General features: G+C 38.8%; 1 protein-coding gene across 2 annotated transcripts; it reads left to right on the top strand.

Moving 5' to 3' along the window:
- Positions 1–106: 106 nt before the first annotated feature.
- LOC144842003 (uncharacterized) lies at positions 107–13,112 on the top strand. Of its 2 annotated transcripts, XR_013612067.1 has the most exons (6): positions 107–265; positions 2,366–2,578; positions 2,923–3,050; positions 3,361–3,627; positions 12,262–12,712; positions 12,767–13,112. XR_013612067.1 is itself a non-coding variant. In XM_078698338.1 (5 exons), the coding sequence occupies exons 1-5, from the start codon at positions 185–187 to the stop codon at positions 12,629–12,631; spliced, it is 1,059 nt and encodes a 352-aa protein (XP_078554464.1). In that variant the 5' UTR covers positions 107–184; the 3' UTR covers positions 12,632–13,112. The 2 variants fall into 2 exon arrangements, 1 of the variants encoding a protein (XP_078554464.1); XM_078698338.1 differs by having other exon boundaries at positions 12,262–13,112.
- The last annotated feature ends 3,997 nt before the right edge of the window (positions 13,113–17,109 follow it).

Genomic DNA, 17,109 nt, shown 5'->3' with positions numbered 1-17,109 from the left:
TGTTAATTTTTTGGAAACAATCTTTTGGATGAAATTGGTAATAGAGTACAAGTTATGGTAAAGCCTAATCCAATTTGATAGATTGAGGGCGCCACCACGAAAAGATCGGTTGTACAACTTTTTGAGACTTCTCGCGCCACACACACGTGCACACAAGTCCTAGGAGTGTAGGACCTAAAATAATATGAATAATACATTTAATTATGTTTGCTGCAATCAATCATTGTCTAATTTAAAACAAAGTAGTATCGCTGATACCCTCGCTGTAAGTTTTAATTATTAAATATTTTTAATAATCAGGCTCGCGGCCAGCCTACTAGGCTACTCAGCTGTACTAGCCCCTACTACTACTAGTACTAGCCTCTAAACTACACGGTTGTCTGATGATCGGGACCACGGACGGACGATCAGGCCCAACAAGACGATCGGGCCCAGAAAATGTGGTCCCGATCGTCTCATGCGTTGGCTCAATCGTCTCATGTGTTAGGAACCATTTTGCTTCCGATCGTCTCATTCGCTTGGCCTGATCGTCTTACTTAGCGCAGGGGCCCAATATAGTCTTGTGTTCGATATGGTAAAATCGATCGCGTTTTAACTCGCTCACCGTACACCACTCTAAATGAGTGGTGCAAGAGGCAGGGGGGCCGGTCGTGGCCCTCTATTAGCCTCCCTCGTCTTCTGAAATTATCGGTATTTGGTATGCCATATGGATTCTTACCTTTTTCATACCTTTTAGTGATTAAAAGAGGATGTAAGCTTAATGCTCGTAATAGTTGCCTCCTCTCCTTTTGTTTATGTGAATGTCGAGGTTGTTTTTGAATGAATTTGTGTTTGTACTGTTAATGACATGTTCTGGTAGTGAGTTTCATTTGTTGATTGCTTTGACGTCAAAATAGAGCGTCGCTGATACACTTTTGCGGTTGTAATTGGTTCTGGTCAATATTTGTTCGGTATAAAAAAGGGGTTTAAGTTTATTTAAGCCTAATGTATATATGTTTGTTTTCAATTTATTTTACAGGTGGTTGCAAGAAGTTTGTGAATGTGTTGTATTTGAAAATCTAGGCTTCTTAGCGGTAAACAGACAATTAGGCCCATCATAGAGACGATCAGGAAAATTGATTTATGTGCCCGATCTTCCTGGTTGGGTGTTGGCCTCGATAGGTAGTCTTAATCGTTGGGCCTGATAATCTTAACATTGTAATTGAGTTCTCGGCATTCTGTGACACATAATTGTTCTTTTTACAACATCATTTGTTGCAAATAAATATAACACCACACCGTTGACATACTGTACAGGTAGTACGTTCAAATCAATCATTATAATATTATATTATTATATTATAAAGTAATTACATTTACACAATCTTATTCTTTTATTTATTTATAATTATCACACTATCCTATATTTACTCCGAGACCTGTAAGAGAGAATAAAAGATATATATATAATATAATAATTAGCATGTAATAAATACTCATAATAATAAATTATACTTAATTGAAGTCATTAAAATGACGAAAATGTCTTAGTGCACCAATTAGCGCGACGCAAAACCAAAACCAAATTCAAATGTGATGCGACCGATTTTGATAAAGCATAGCTAGTGGTGCGCAATACAACATTCTGAAAGTTGGGTTTATTGTGACCAAAATAAAATTCAATCGAATCCTCGTAAACCACAATTTGGGCCGATCGTCTGTTCCCTGAGCCTACTACTGTGTAGTACTAACTGTAGCACAGGCCTAGCCTAGTAGACTAGAGTAGGCTAGCTAGAAGGTGGCTCTGTCAGGTAGGGCTAGGCCTGTCGAAGTAGCCTACTGGAGGTAGCCTAATATTTGTTCCCACTAAAAAGCAAGATTTAAGGCAAAGAGAAGGTCCAGCAGCAACAAATGGTCCAAAACTTTGGAATGAACTGTACAGAAACGACATGAAAACTCCTATAAACCATAAAATATTTAATAAACATGTTAAAAATATATACTTTCAAATACAATTCATAATGTGGTATAGTATTTGAAATATATGATTATATTTATATATTTAACATTAGCTAATAATGATACAGTATATCATGCAGGTTGATTTGGCCTTTTTTTCTGTTTAGTGGTTGGTATAAGACAAGTTCTTTACTTCTAATTCCGATCCCTGAAACAGTTCCTTTTATTGTACCAGTTAACGTACTGTACTGTAACAGTATGCTATGCTTGTTATTTTCTTGGACTGTTTCAAATAAATGTGAATGAATGACATCTACAAGATTAGTGAGAGAGATTTGAGAATTAGGATAGGCTAGATTAAAATTTTATTATTAATTATCTACTTTTTATTTTAATTAACCATGTCTTTATTTTTAATCACTTTTAGCCAATATTTCCCCAGGACTATACATATTGTCTTTGTAACGACTTAGTACTTGAACAAAAGAGTGAAGATGATCAGTTTTCAATAACACTTCATGTAAATATTCATACAGAAGAAGAAGCAAATAAATGGCTCAACCAGTTTCATTTAAACACAAAAACGACCATGCGGGTCAGAGAAAAATTCAAGTGTGTAGGAACTAAAGTCATTTATAAGGTATAATTGTCATTTTTGAGATGCAGTATATTCCGAGGATCAAATAAAGTTAAGGTTAGATGTTAGGTTGTTGTCGTACAGGACACAATGCCTACTGTATTACTCCTAATATAAAGATACATTGAATTCAACTATAGACACCTTTTCAATCCCAATATTTTATCTGTAATAGCAAGGACTACTATTACTTAGACAAACTTTAAAATGCGTTTTAATTGGCAAAATGGACAGTTTCATTTTAAAAAATTGTTTTCTCGTCACACATTTGAATATTATTGTAATACTCTATCCATTTGCATAAAAGATATCATTAGAAAGTAATAATAAAGTTTGCTTGTTTTTAGAAAGGTTACAGGTGTCACCATAACACCAGACCACCTGGGAAGAAATTGTATGATAAGCCGTCAAGTAAAAATACCAACTGCCCAGCATTCTTATCATTCACCATTCATAACACCAACATAACACGAGCGTAAGTAAACATCATTGTTTCCAAAAAAATATGTAATTGTCTTTATTAAGACCTTGATGTACTGTAGGTAGAGTCAGGCTGAATGTATTAAATGTATACTGCTGAGTCATGTCATATCTCTTGGTTTAATCTGATGAATATTCTATTTACACACACTCATATTATTTTAAACTGTCAAATGACATTTACATAATTTTTCTAAATATTCAAAATACCACCATCTCTAGCATAAAAATATACCCCTGCATTGTTAATTTTTTTTTGTACTGTTGTATTCTCATTATTAATTCTATTTGCACCATTTTTATAGAAAAAATGTGGAACATATCAAGCAATTCCCTATGAAAATAAGATTGGGATTCATACATAATCACCCAATAGGAAGCGTTGAGGCACTTAGACGTAGAGATGTGTCAGAAGAAACGGAGAGAACATTCATTGAATACTTTGAGCAAGGTTTCAGCCCTAAATTGGCATTAGACGCATATAAATGCCACTTGCGTATGGAATTTGGTGAGCGTTACGATGAGGTTGCTTGTGATAGGGCTTTTCTACCTGAGATACAATGGTGTTATCGGTATGCAATCTGTTATTTATGTAACTGCCATTAAGAACTAACATACACGTGCAGCACATTCAACATTGGTACAGTACATTGACAAACATTCCGAGTCAGTCAGCTGCTTGTGTCTCAAAAACTTCTACCAATGTTTTTCAAATTTTATGTTCCCCACCGTGCATTAAATGAAACTGAGTGTAATCAGTAAATCTATGAGAAATGACCAATGATCCAAGTGGTACTTTCTCTACCCCGTATAAATATACTTTTGCATGTAAATCATTCAATGTCTAATACACTATCCACTAATTTATAATCAACCTTTTTAGTATTACAGTAGAACATGTGTTTTACGTACCCTAATGTTACGTTCCCTGGATTTTACGTACACTTAAAATAACCGATGACGTCATCATTTTCTTACATTGAGGGCGCAATTTAACAACAACAAACAAAGCCATGGCTGTGTAAGGAATTCTGCTGTGTGAGACAAGCTACACATGTGCATTCCCCCTACAGCAGCAACTGTTTTTATTGATAGAATTTACAAGAACATTGATATTAAACGCACAAGCTGTATATACTGTACTTTTCTAGTTAGGCCTCACATCTTGCTAGGCCTGCTAGCCTGGCCTGAATAGTCTAGGCAAGGCCTAGCTAGTGACCACCTGCATGCAGTACAGTAAAGTAGGCCTAGCCTAGGCAAACACGGTAGCCTTTATAGCTTCGATCTCTACGTATTTGGGGTCAATTTAAGGTCAACCTGGATTTTACGAATCTCTTGTTTTACGTACGCCTTTCGGTCCTGTACCGTACGTAAAATGAAGGTTCTACTGTATTATACAATTCTCTTTTTTTGTCAATTCATAGTTTAATATCAATATTATATCCGTAATTACAATAATTTATTTCAATTTAGATTTGATTAAAGTCTATATTCAATATCAGTATCGCAGAGAAATTTTGCAACAAACTGACTTAGCTGACTTGTCTTTACATGCAACTGCTTGGGCCTGGTATATCATACCAAGATATCTTTAAAACTTCTTGGTTCTTTATCAATCAAAAATGAAGCATACTGTACATTATGTCTCATTGGTGGAGTACTTGGCGTCGGTGCTTTACTACACAAGTAAAACATTTTTTAACACTTCCTTGAACAGTTTGAATTAACATGCTCACCAACAACCATTGCAAGAAACAGACCAGCTATGGAAGCAAAACACTTCTATAGTATGACATTAAGCCCCGAGATGATCTAACTTTTAGGTATTGGCTGCTTCTGAGTAGTTTCAATTGTATGGATCAACCTCAATACCATTTCCAGAACTTAGATCTTTCACTCGGCTCTTCTCAGTTCTTCCTCCAAATAATGGTTGTCATCAGCAATGCAGTAAACACCATTCAAACCATCTAGTGCTTGTTGAAGTTCCTTTTGGGATATTTTGCTGCTGACTTTCAAGTTTGAGTCCGAATGGGAGCCTTTTTCCAATGTATCACCCCCAAGCACATGGGTTGGCCAGGGGCGGAATCCAGCTTTGTAGGTTAGGAGGGGCTAAATATATGAATATTGTAAAGAGATTGCTAGTCTCTTTGTTTAGTTACTTAACTACGATAAATGACTACAACGTAAAGTATACTCACCATAATATTGGTCTTCAAGTTGTAGGTCAATAAAAGTGAGAAATATAATTGTTATGTCTTTCAGCGTCTCTGACTTCTTCACGTGAATTCAAACGTAGTTCACATTTCAATAAGTACGCACCGCGGAGCACGTCCAGGTGTTAAGAACGATGCGCTCCGCTTTAGCATTTGTAGCGGCACTACATTCCTCCCTGTTTTCTTTGTTTTTCTTCCCTCTTGTTCTTCTTCCTTCACACGCTGCTTTTCTTTTCTTTCACTTCATTTTTTTTTTTTAACACAATCACATAACATACATTAACATAGAATTAAAAAAAAAGGAAGATACCAAGAACCCTCAACTGGCCACTTCCAGGCTGAGCCAAACGATCAACCACCTCCCGGTTAGCATTAAATGCCGACCGCAGAGCAACTTTGTCGGCCCGCCTTAACTGACAGAGCAGAGGCATTGGGTGATCATTTTCCACGTTCTGCTGCTGGCACTCTACTTGATGTGGTGATGGTCCAGTTGGGCTAGGGAAACTACGGCGTCTGGACTCCGATGATGTAGACCTACCATACCTCTGGCACAGCTCCTCGAGTGCCCTCTTATTAATATTATCCTTAGTGGCTCTCGCCACCAGGAAAAGAAGGCACCGGGTATGCAGCAGACCCAGCAGAGATTCTAACGGCGATAAAGTATTTGACTCGTGCATCTCGAGCCCCGCCACCTCACCCATCGACGCCATCATTCTTCTTAATGCCTTTGTAAAGAAAAATCCAGGTTGGATTTTTCCCTCGGCGTTAAATAGTGTCAGTGCCGCTTTGGCGACACTCTCGCCACACTCTGGAATAAATTTCACCAATTCCTGGATAAAACTCCAGTGTCGAGCTGAGGTGGTCGCAGACATAAATGATGCGCCAGATGTTGTTTTGGGTTTTCGGGCACCCGGCCATATCCTGCCACCGGGCACAGGAATGCCTGGCGTGTCTGCTTGTTGCACGACACCCTCTGGCTTCCGTCAGGATGAGCTCTGTTCTTGGTATCCTGGCTATCGTCAGGATGAGCTCTGGTGTTCTTTGACCATTGGTCAGCCACATCTTTTGATACCGCCCCAGTACTCATTGTCGGAGCAGCATTGGTCGCCGTACCACTCATCAGACGAACATCCCGGCATGCAAAATCTGATTCCTTACTCCCCGGAGTTCGCCATACCTTCACGGCTGGTGCAACAGGGAGTAAGTCTTTGCGGAAAATGGAGGGGACTTTGCCCTCTCCGGTGAATCTTCCAGCATCTTATCGCCACATAGTCTCCCAATCCAGCAGGCACAGTAGGTTGGGATGGAGACTTCCGTGTCGCTGTAGATTCGCCCAACGGCGGGAAGTCGTTCTCCCGGAGCAAGAACATCTTTTCCTCTACCGTTACTTGATGGGAAGTATCCGTCTGTAAAATATTAAGAGGTCAAGCACAGTAGTACAAGATAGTATTTCTACCCCTCGATTACAAATTGTTGGAACGGAAACCCTGGCGCCTGTAGTGTTACAAATGGTGATCATTGTTTGCGCCAGATGAGTTCCAACATCTCTTTAGAGCTCTAGTTACCGAGTTATTTGTGATGTCACTGCCGTGAAGAATGTACAACGTAGGTAGTACATGGCTGCTTTCCCCTTCTTACCTAAGTGAAAAGCCTCCTTCTACTCCGCCAGGTTCCATCTGCTAACTCGGGCATAATAACCCTCAAATCTATCCCGGAGAATGTGCCAGTCATTCTGACCGAAAAATTCCAAGTGTTCCTCAGGGCGAAAAGATTGTCGTTCCCGACGCTCACCCCGCAGTTCTTCATTATGAACGTATCGACCATGTGAGTGGTCACTATCCACATAATGAACCCGGCGCGGCTCACGTCCAAAATTTTTGCCATTGCTCCCCTTTCAGACATACTCGAACACCCGCGATCTCGATCATTGTAAACAAACCTTGACAATCAGTACAAACTTGATCAACATCGTCCGAGTAGAGCCTATAGCGATTACCGTCTATGTACTCCCGTAGCGACGTTCCCACTCAATGACCCCGATTAGGATAATCGTCCGTGTAGAGCCTATAGCGATTACCGTCTATGTACTCCCGAGGTGACGTTCCCACTCTATGACCCCAATTAGGATACCGTCGTCCCGACTCTCTACCTCTTGCGTCCCCCTGACGATTCATTGATCGCCAAGGAACTCGACCGCATTCCATAGGCAAACGCAAACGCATATCATTATCACTTAGATAATGAGAGTCGCGGGTTCGGCTATCCCCGTAATTAGAATGGGAATTAAACCGCCTATCCGTGGTAACATTCGACACAGAGTTAATGTTAGGAGTAGCTTGAATTGACTGCTCCTCCTCCACGTTAAACTAATTAACGCATTCTATGAAGTCACACGATTATTAGGATTACCCTCAAAATCAGTCCCTTCAAAGACCTCGTCATTACTATAATTGATTTTTGCCGTTGTCGGCGCATTATCCGTTTTAACTTGGGTGCTTTCTTCATATTAGCAAACACCGAATTGAGTACATAGTTGATGCCATAGCAATCCAGATCCGCAACTAATGTTACGTCTCCCGATCGCGTGCAACAACCTCGAATCATTTCCCTCAGTTTTATATTGAGCGAACTAGACTATCTTCTAGTATACTCGTTCAGAATTACCGAGTTATACTGTGACTGAACTAAATTTACCGTTGGAATCTTAGATTGAATTAGTCACCAATGAATATAGTAGACATATTTAGTGTAAGGAAAGTACTTTATAATGAACAATAAGCACGACTTATATATGCCTGTGTTTTCGAGATGATTTATTCAGCAGAAACAAGATTTCATTCAAATCTGAAAGCATGTTAGAAACAAGAACTGACGTATGATAGGATAGCTATTATAATATTATTACTTAACAAAAGTCCCTAGCATATTAGCCTACTGTCTTACTTTCGACCCGTCAAAATACACTCATTAGTAACTGAAACAAAATATTATTGATCCATGATAATTATAACCTTCTGATCCCAAATTGTATAAACCTTTACATAAACAACTTAATCCGCTACAATCAGTAGTAAACAAGTTCAATGTATTCTTATATAAGGCTTACTGTACAAGCATTCGCTGTGTACTAAACATGAATGAATGAATATTCATAAGCTGCCGACTCACCCAGCGAGAGCAACACACGCAGACATTGTATGTTCTAATTAACAATCGTATACGGTAAATAGATTTACACAACATACCGTATCACTTATCCCTTTTGGATTCTATGCATATACATCTCCAACATGGAATAAACAACAATAAGGCAACTACAGACAAACTTTGCGTTTCTTAAACAACAATTATATCAACATATTAATTAGGCTCAACAACAGTTCTAGGCCTAGAAGCGGCAATTCGCCAACCAACGTGAACAACTCATTTGAACTATATTTACATTAGATTCCACCTTAAATATGGATCTACCTCTACGTACCTTAACATATATTATACTGCTACTAAATTAATCATTACACCTTGGTTTCTTCTTTACTGGTTAGCATTAATTAAACATTGGTTTCAATCATTACTGGTTAGCATTCGTTACACCTTGATTTTCTTTCCAAACTACTACATTATACACGCGCGTACAACATCCAGGTTCAGCAACTGGGTGCGCTCTACAACTCGGATTTGCTATAAATCCTACATTCCCCCAGCAATGAGGAAATCTCATTAGAATACAAATTTAATGCAAATTTAACTTAAACAATGCAAACTCAAAACGTCTTTATAAACGTTTCATAACTCACTTAAACTACATTGGTCATACTTATTCCCACTGATCAAGCTTAATCAGTTCCACAACAGGACGCTTATAAACCTTCTCATGTACTTTTACGCCTACTACTCTCACTCTGTTTAATCCTGACTCATCCAATTGTGGGTCCAAGCTAACTAGTCGGCTACCTTTTTGCACATTTTTCCCACTCTGCAGCAACTGCACTTCTTCTGGGAAACATTCTCTCTGAACTCTGCGTAAGAGCATCAGTTCCAGATCTCTCACTTTCTGCACATCTAATGCTTCGGAATCTACTCCGTATACTGTCTTTCTATATTCTTCTAACATAAATTCCCATGTTCCAAATTCAGCTACATTTAAATACATGAGTGTACAATAGCCCAACAAAACTTTACTCCGTTTTCTTCCCCTTTGTCTTCCTGAATTTCAATTCTTTCATGGGGCCATTCCTGCATGGGTAGTTTGAGGAACTTGTGTCCATTAAGCCATTGACCATTTATGCTTTCTACTGGAATTCCTCGGGATACATCATCCGCTGGGTTCACGCTGCCTGGCACATGTCTCCAACTCTTTATCTCCGTTTTACTTTGAATCTCTGCTACCCTGATGCCTACAAATGATTTGAAGTGACTACTGGGATTCCTGATCCAACCCAGAACTACCATGCTGTCTGTCATTATGATAATCTCATTGAACCTCAGTGTCAATTCTTCGGTTACTGTAGCTTTCATTCTAGCTGCTATTACAGCCGCTTGAAACTCGAGCCTCGGAACAGTAAGTGTCTTTAACGGTGCTACCCTTGATTTACCTATTATAAAGCATGTATCATAGGCTCCGTCCTTCAGTTTCCATCGTATATATGCGCAGGCGCCGAACGCCTTCTCAGAGTCAGAGGCATCACAGAAAATCACCAATACCACCTCATCTGAAACATGTGGAGTCAAACATCGGGAGAATGTTACATCAATTAATCCTTTGAAATTCTTTCAGTTTGTTCAGTTAACTTCTCGTCCCAATCAACTCCTGTTTCCCACAATTCTTGAATTCTCATTTTTGGTTTTACCGTCGCTGGTGCTACGAACCCAATAGGATCAAATAACCTTGCTATGATACTTAGTATCTTCCTCTTTGTGAGTGCCTCTGTACCAATATTTACTTTGAATACAAATACATCCTTACTCGGTATCCATCTGATTCCTAGAACTTTCTCTACACTACTAATCATTGCAACTTCTTTCGCTTCAACTTGGACCTTTTCTGCTATCTTTTCATTTGATACCCATCCCTTTACTGAGAATCCACCATTGCTTAGTATCTTGTCTATGTCTTGAATTAACTTTAGTGAGAAATATAATTGTTATGTCTTTCAGCCTCTCTGACTTCTTCAAGTGAATTCAAACGTAGTTCACATTCCAATAAGTACTCACTGCAGAGCGCGTCCAGGTGTTAAGAACGACACGCTCCGCTTTAGCATTTGTAGCGGCACTACATTTGATTTGATGTTATATTGAGTACCTTGCAAGCGAAGCGAGCAACAGGTGGCTAGGGGGCTGATATTGTTTATTGCTATGAAATTATCTCCTGAACACCATGGCCAATGAGATGTATCAAAGACATTTTCCCCCAATTGCAATTTACTCTGATTCCACGAATGTGTCCAAAACAATGAAAAACCGTATGAAAACTGGGAATGAATGTTGGATCTGTCAGTTTCTTGAAGAGACCTTGAGTGTCTGCCATTGACTTTGTATTCCATCACACGTTCCCTGTGAACTACCGGTAATTATTTTGTTTTGAATGAACTCTTTCGTACATAGTAAAAGATCGTTCTGACTAGTCTTCGAAGTATACTTTGCATTATGCTGCCATGTTTGCAAGTGTTCCTTTAAAACAGAATCTCCTGCATCTATTCTTAGTTGCAATAGAGCTTTAAAGTTTCCTTTATTGAAGCTGGAGCTTGTGTCATCGTCTCTGTGTCCCCGAAGACCAATACCTTGTCTTCCACAGTATTCTAAACATGATGAACCTGAGAACATTTCTATTCTTCTTTACACGTTCTATGTTTTCTTTATTGATTATCACATCCATTTTAAGAATGTGTAAAAGCTGTTAATTGGCAGCAGAATTTCTGTGGTAATCGCAACCAGAATACATGTACTTTTAGATCGATCAGCGATTGCATCTTTCCAGTTTTTGTAAGGCTCGGAAATGAGTTTGTTTGGGCGATGATGTGAGGTATCTGGAAATAGCACACACAGAAGGCAATATACTGTAATCCATCATCTTGTTGGGAATACGCAATGAATTTAAATGTATTGAACCAATCTCTACAACATAACAGTGCCTACTTGATATCCAGATTTAGTTTTTTTGTTGACGTATTTCTTTGGTTGAAATCTGAATTGCTTTTCTGGTTCTCTGTTATCCAGAAGATGTTTAATGACCTTGTCATCAGTTAGAGGTTTGTAGACGTAGCTCTTTATGTTGAAACTGAGTATACTGTGTGTACGTTCTTCACCACCTACTGCTGATTGACTTTCTAATTTTTAAAAAATAAAACAATTCAAAAATATCATTTAATGATATTTAAATATTAAATGTATTATTATTATGATTAAAAAACTAGCTGTAGGTCTAAATATAAAGTTGTAAAGTTCTTTTTAAACCTACCGTCTCCCCCGCCATCATCTAATTCTGAATCACTATCATTTAGAGGTCTTCTTTTTTTAACCAACCAATAAACATATACAAAATAATGAGACTATACTTAGTAGGTTTTAAAAAACAGTCATCTTGTTGATATTTTATTTAGTTAATAAAAACATCATCTTCTGGTTTGAATGGTCATTAATAATTCTAACTTCAATCATACCATTTGATTTTCTCAAGGTGATTTCAGGTTTAAAATTTATAGATTTCAACATGAAATACATTTTATTCATAATCGTGAGTTTTACAACTAGTCCATTTAAGATTACTGACTTAAGATTACTGACTCAAGATCAAGTCTATCATTAATACTCACTGACTACAGAGCTTGCGCTGATGGTTTAGAGTTACATTTAAAACCCCAAAGAAGCAGCATGTTCTGCAAATGACAATTCCACTACTACAAGTAACAACTAAAATTCTCTTGTATTTTATAGTGCAATCAAACATTTTCAAAGGATCTTTCAATTTGTTTTTGTTTTCTTTATTGTATACAGGTTATACTACAAACACGTCAAACCTGCAGATAGGGTTAAAAGGAATTACCTAAGCCCTGACATACCCAAAAAAGCATTAATAGTCCCCTCAACTGAAGATGTAAAAGAAGATCTACAAGAACTTTCAAACGCCTTTGACTGCCTAGCAAAAAAAATAACAGCCAAAATGCATACAGAGGCAGTTGTTGACTTCAGACCAGCTGTGCAGACTTTCATTCGCAATGTTAGCAGTATTAACACTGATTCATGCCTCTTAAAATCATTGTACAATTTTGCTGATGAGTCTACAAAAACGTTGAAACGAAAAAATGATAATAGTAATACAGATTTAGGAATAAAGTATGTCAAAGTTCAAGATAGTGATAGTTGACCATGACTATACAGAATCATAACATTAAAACACACTGGAAACCTTGTCTAAAGACTATACTATATTACATGTTAATGCACAGTCTCGATAACTTTGTACCCCACAGACTGTACTAAATCACACTATAATGCACAGCCTCAAAACTCTGAGTGCAGTCTGTACACAGGATTGGAATGACATATAAGTTAGGTTTAGTTTCTGAGTTTACAACACCCTTTTATTTCTTAAGTTTCTATTTTTAAATCATAAAAAATAAGAACATGTGTATGTAAGTTTGCTCCTTTAAGATTAGTAAATGGATTGTTCAACATTTGACATCATAATTTAAATATGAATGAGATAATTCCAAGACACAAATAAGTAATGAAATCACCAAAACACATTTTTAAGATATGATTGAAAATGTAAATTTATTTCATATTCAGGCAGTAAAATAATATCTGAGTGAGTTCATAGGCTTTAAATTAAATTTTAATATTGACATCTGTGTTCATCTGTATTCACCAATTAAATCGTATGACACGATGTGAATAACTATAGGCCTCATAAGGTGACATTTACACGCTGTCTCTGTATAAGTGTACTGACAGAGACAGCAGACAACGACAGCACAAGTTTCTTTATTTGTTTCCCAATTTAATTACCATGTGAATCGCCAGATTTTTCGATACTTCTCAACAATCTGCGTACACTTAAATGTGGAACAAAGCAAGGATATGTCCTTGCCCATCTACTCTTTTTGGGATTATTTGCATTTTCCCTGCGTTGTGTCAGTCCAACATTCCTCACCAGGCCAAACATATCTGTAATTATCAAGAACCTTTTTTTGATTTATTGGTGTCTTGTCAATTAGGCCGAAGCTGCAAGTTTATTATGTAGTCTTGTTTCCAATAAATAAAGGGTTCTCCACTTTTTGAAAATGTGAGTATTGCCTATAGTGTACAATCTTGCTAAATTAAAAACAAATGTGTCCAGAACTAACCTGAAATTGTTTCCATAAACCTAGGGAATTGCCTAGCAAGTATGTTTGGTAGAGATGTGCCATCAATTTCGGCATCGAGTTGATAAAATATCTTGTAATCAACACCAATGATTTTGTGTTATGCTTTTCCAGGTGTCAAAGTCATTTTTTATGCGAACTACAGCCCATTGAGTTTTTCTTCTTCATATCATCTTTATGTTCAGTTCATCTTTTCCCTCTGGTATTTCAGTATTGATTTTAATTTCTCCCCTTTTATAAATAATTAAAAATAATAAGTAAATAATAGCAAATAACAAAACATTACAGCAATCTAATTTTGATTATTACATGGAAACCACAAAAACAAACAAAATGGAATTCGTATAATTTTAAAAGATTATAATTTAAAAGACTTTCAACCTCCGGTGGAATTTGATTGGTTGGAGATGTATTTTGTAGGTGCACTTTCTGGTTTTTACTCAACAACATTTGCATTTAGTACAATAACTTGTTGATTGGTTTTGTTGCAGGCATACATTGTGTATCTTCATCATCAATTCAATATTCTTAAAAACTAATTTACTTTAGATTACCGAGATTGATATTTTCTTTATCTTTATTTAAATCCAAAATTAAGAATTGTTTGTGGGCCTTGTCCATGTTCTTTTGTTTTGTTTATTATGTATTCCAGTCTGTAAATGTAAAATAAAAATTCCCAACCTTTGCTCAGAACAGCATGCTGTATCTTGTATATTCTTGCTTCGGTTAGCTGTTATGCTGTGAAGCTATTTTATATGCTTCATTCATCTGTTGTTTCCAGTGATTTACATAGGGGAGACTGGGGTAAAATGGAAAATCTACTGGAACAGTAGATGTGGCAAGTGCAGCAAGAACAGGAATTGATGTACTCGGTGCCTCGTCCGATGTTGATGTAGCAAGTGTATCAGTAGATGTGGCAAGTGCAGCAAGAACCGGTATTGATGTATACCCACTTGATGTACTCGGTTCCTCGTCCGATGTCAATGTAGCAAGTGTATCATTAGATGTGGCAAGTGCAGCAAGAACAGGAATTGATGTACACCCACTTGATGTACTCGGTGCCTCGTCCGATGTTGATGTAGCAAGTGTATCAGTAGATGTGGCATGTGCAGCAAGAACTGGTATTGATGTACACCCACTTGTTGTACTCGTTGCCTCGTCCGATGTTGATGTAGCAAGTGTATCAGTAGATGTGGCATGTGCAGCAAGAACTGGTATTGATGTACACCCACTTGTTGTACTCGGTGCCTCGTCCGATGTTGATGTAGCAAGTGTATCAGTAGATGTGGCAAGTGCATCAAGAACTGGTATTAATGTACACCCACTTGTTGTACTCGGTGCCTCGTCCGATGTTGATGTAGCAAGTGTATCAGTAGATGTGGCATGTGCAGCAAGAACTGGTATTAATGTACACCCACTTGTTGTACTCGGTGCCTCGTCCGATGTTGATGTAGCAAGTGTATCAGTAGATGTGGCATGTGCAGCAAGAACTGGTATTAATGTACACCCACTTGTTGTACTCGTTGCCTCGTCCGATGTTGATGTAGCAAGTGTATCAGTAGATGTGGCATGTGCAGCAAGAACTGGTATTAATGTACACCCACTTGTTGTACTCGGTGCCTCGTCCGATGTTGATGTAGCAAGTGTATCAGTAGATGTGGCATGTGCAGCAAGAACTGGTATTGATGTACACCCACTTGTTGTACTCGGTGCCTCGTCCGATGTTGATGTAGCAAGTGTATCAGTAGATGTGGCATGTGCAGCAAGAACTGGTATTAATGTACACCCACTTGTTGTACTCGTTGCCTCGTCCGATGTTGATGTAGCAAGTGTATCAGTAGATGTGGCATGTGCAGCAAGAACTGGTATTGATGTACACCCACTTGTTGTACTCGGTGCCTCGTCCGATGTTGATGTAGCAAGTGTATCAGTAGATGTGGCATGTGCAGCAAGAACTGGTATTGATGTACACCCACTTGTTGTACTCGTTGCCTCGTCCGATGTTGATGTAGCAAGTGTATCAGTAGATGTGGCATGTGCAGCAAGAACTGGTATTGATGTACACCCACTTGTTGTACTCGGTGCCTCGTCCGATGTTGATGTAGCAAGTGTATCAGTAGATGTGGCATGTGCAGCAAGAACTGGTATTAATGTACACCCACTTGTTGTACTCGTTGCCTCGTCCGATGTTGATGTAGCAAGTGTATCAGTAGATGTGGCATGTGCAGCAAGAACTGGTATTGATGTACACCCACTTGTTGTACTCGGTGCCTCGTCCGATGTTGATGTAGCAAGTGTATCAGTAGATGTGGCATGTGCAGCAAGAACTGGTATTAATGTACACCCACTTGTTGTACTCGGTGCCTCGTCCGATGTTGATGTAGCAAGTGTATCAGTAGATGTGGCATGTGCAGCAAGAACTGGTATTGATGTACACCCACTTGTTGTACTCGGTGCCTCGTCCGATGTTGATGTAGCAAGTGTATCAGTAGATGTGGCATGTGCAGCAAGAACTGGTATTGATGTACACCCACTTGTTGTACTCGGTGCCTCGTCCGATGTTGATGTAGCAAGTGTATCAGTAGATGTGGCATGTGCAGCAAGAACTGGTATTGATGTACACCCACTTGTTGTACTCGTTGCCTCGTCCGATGTTGATGTAGCAAGTGTATCAGTAGATGTGGCATGTGCAGCAAGAACTGGTATTAATGTACATCCACTTGTTGTACTCGGTGCCTCGTCCGATGTTGATGTAGCAAGTGTATCAGTAGATGTGGCATGTGCAGCAAGAACTGGTATTGATGTACACCCACTTGTTGTACTCGGTGCCTCGTCCGATGTTGATGTAGCAAGTGTATCAGTAGATGTGGCATGTGCAGCAAGAACTGGTATTAATGTACACCCACTTGTTGTACTCGTTGCCTCGTCCGATGTTGATGTAGCAAGTGTATCAGTAGATGTGGCATGTGCAGCAAGAACTGGTATTAATGTACATCCACTTGTTGTACTCGGTGCCTCGTCCGATGTTGATGTAGCAAGTGTATCAGTAGATGTGGCATGTGCAGCAAGAACTGGTATTAATGTACACCCACTTGTTGTACTCGGTGCCTCGTCCGATGTTGATGTAGCAAGTGTATCAGTAGATGTGGCATGTGCAGCAAGAACTGGTATTGATGTACACCCACTTGTTGTACTCGTTGCCTCGTCCGATGTTGATGTAGCAAGTGTATCAGTAGATGTGGCATGTGCAGCAAGAACTGGTATTGATGTACACCCACTTGTTGTACTCGGTGCCTCGTCCGATGTTGATGTAGCAAGTGTATCAGTAGATGTGGCATGTGCAGCAAGAACTGGTATTGATGTACACCCACTTGTTGTACTCGTTGCCTCGTCCGATGTTGATGTAGCAAGTGTATCAGTAGATGTGGCATGTGCAGCAAGAACTGGTATTGATGTACACCCACTTGTTGTACTCGGT

Source organism: Antedon bifida, chromosome 5 (assembly GCF_963402885.1).
Source record: "Antedon bifida chromosome 5, ecAntBifi1.1, whole genome shotgun sequence".
Lineage (NCBI taxonomy): Eukaryota > Metazoa > Echinodermata > Crinoidea > Comatulida > Antedonidae > Antedon > Antedon bifida.
This window is presented reverse-complemented; position numbering and strand designations above follow the sequence as displayed.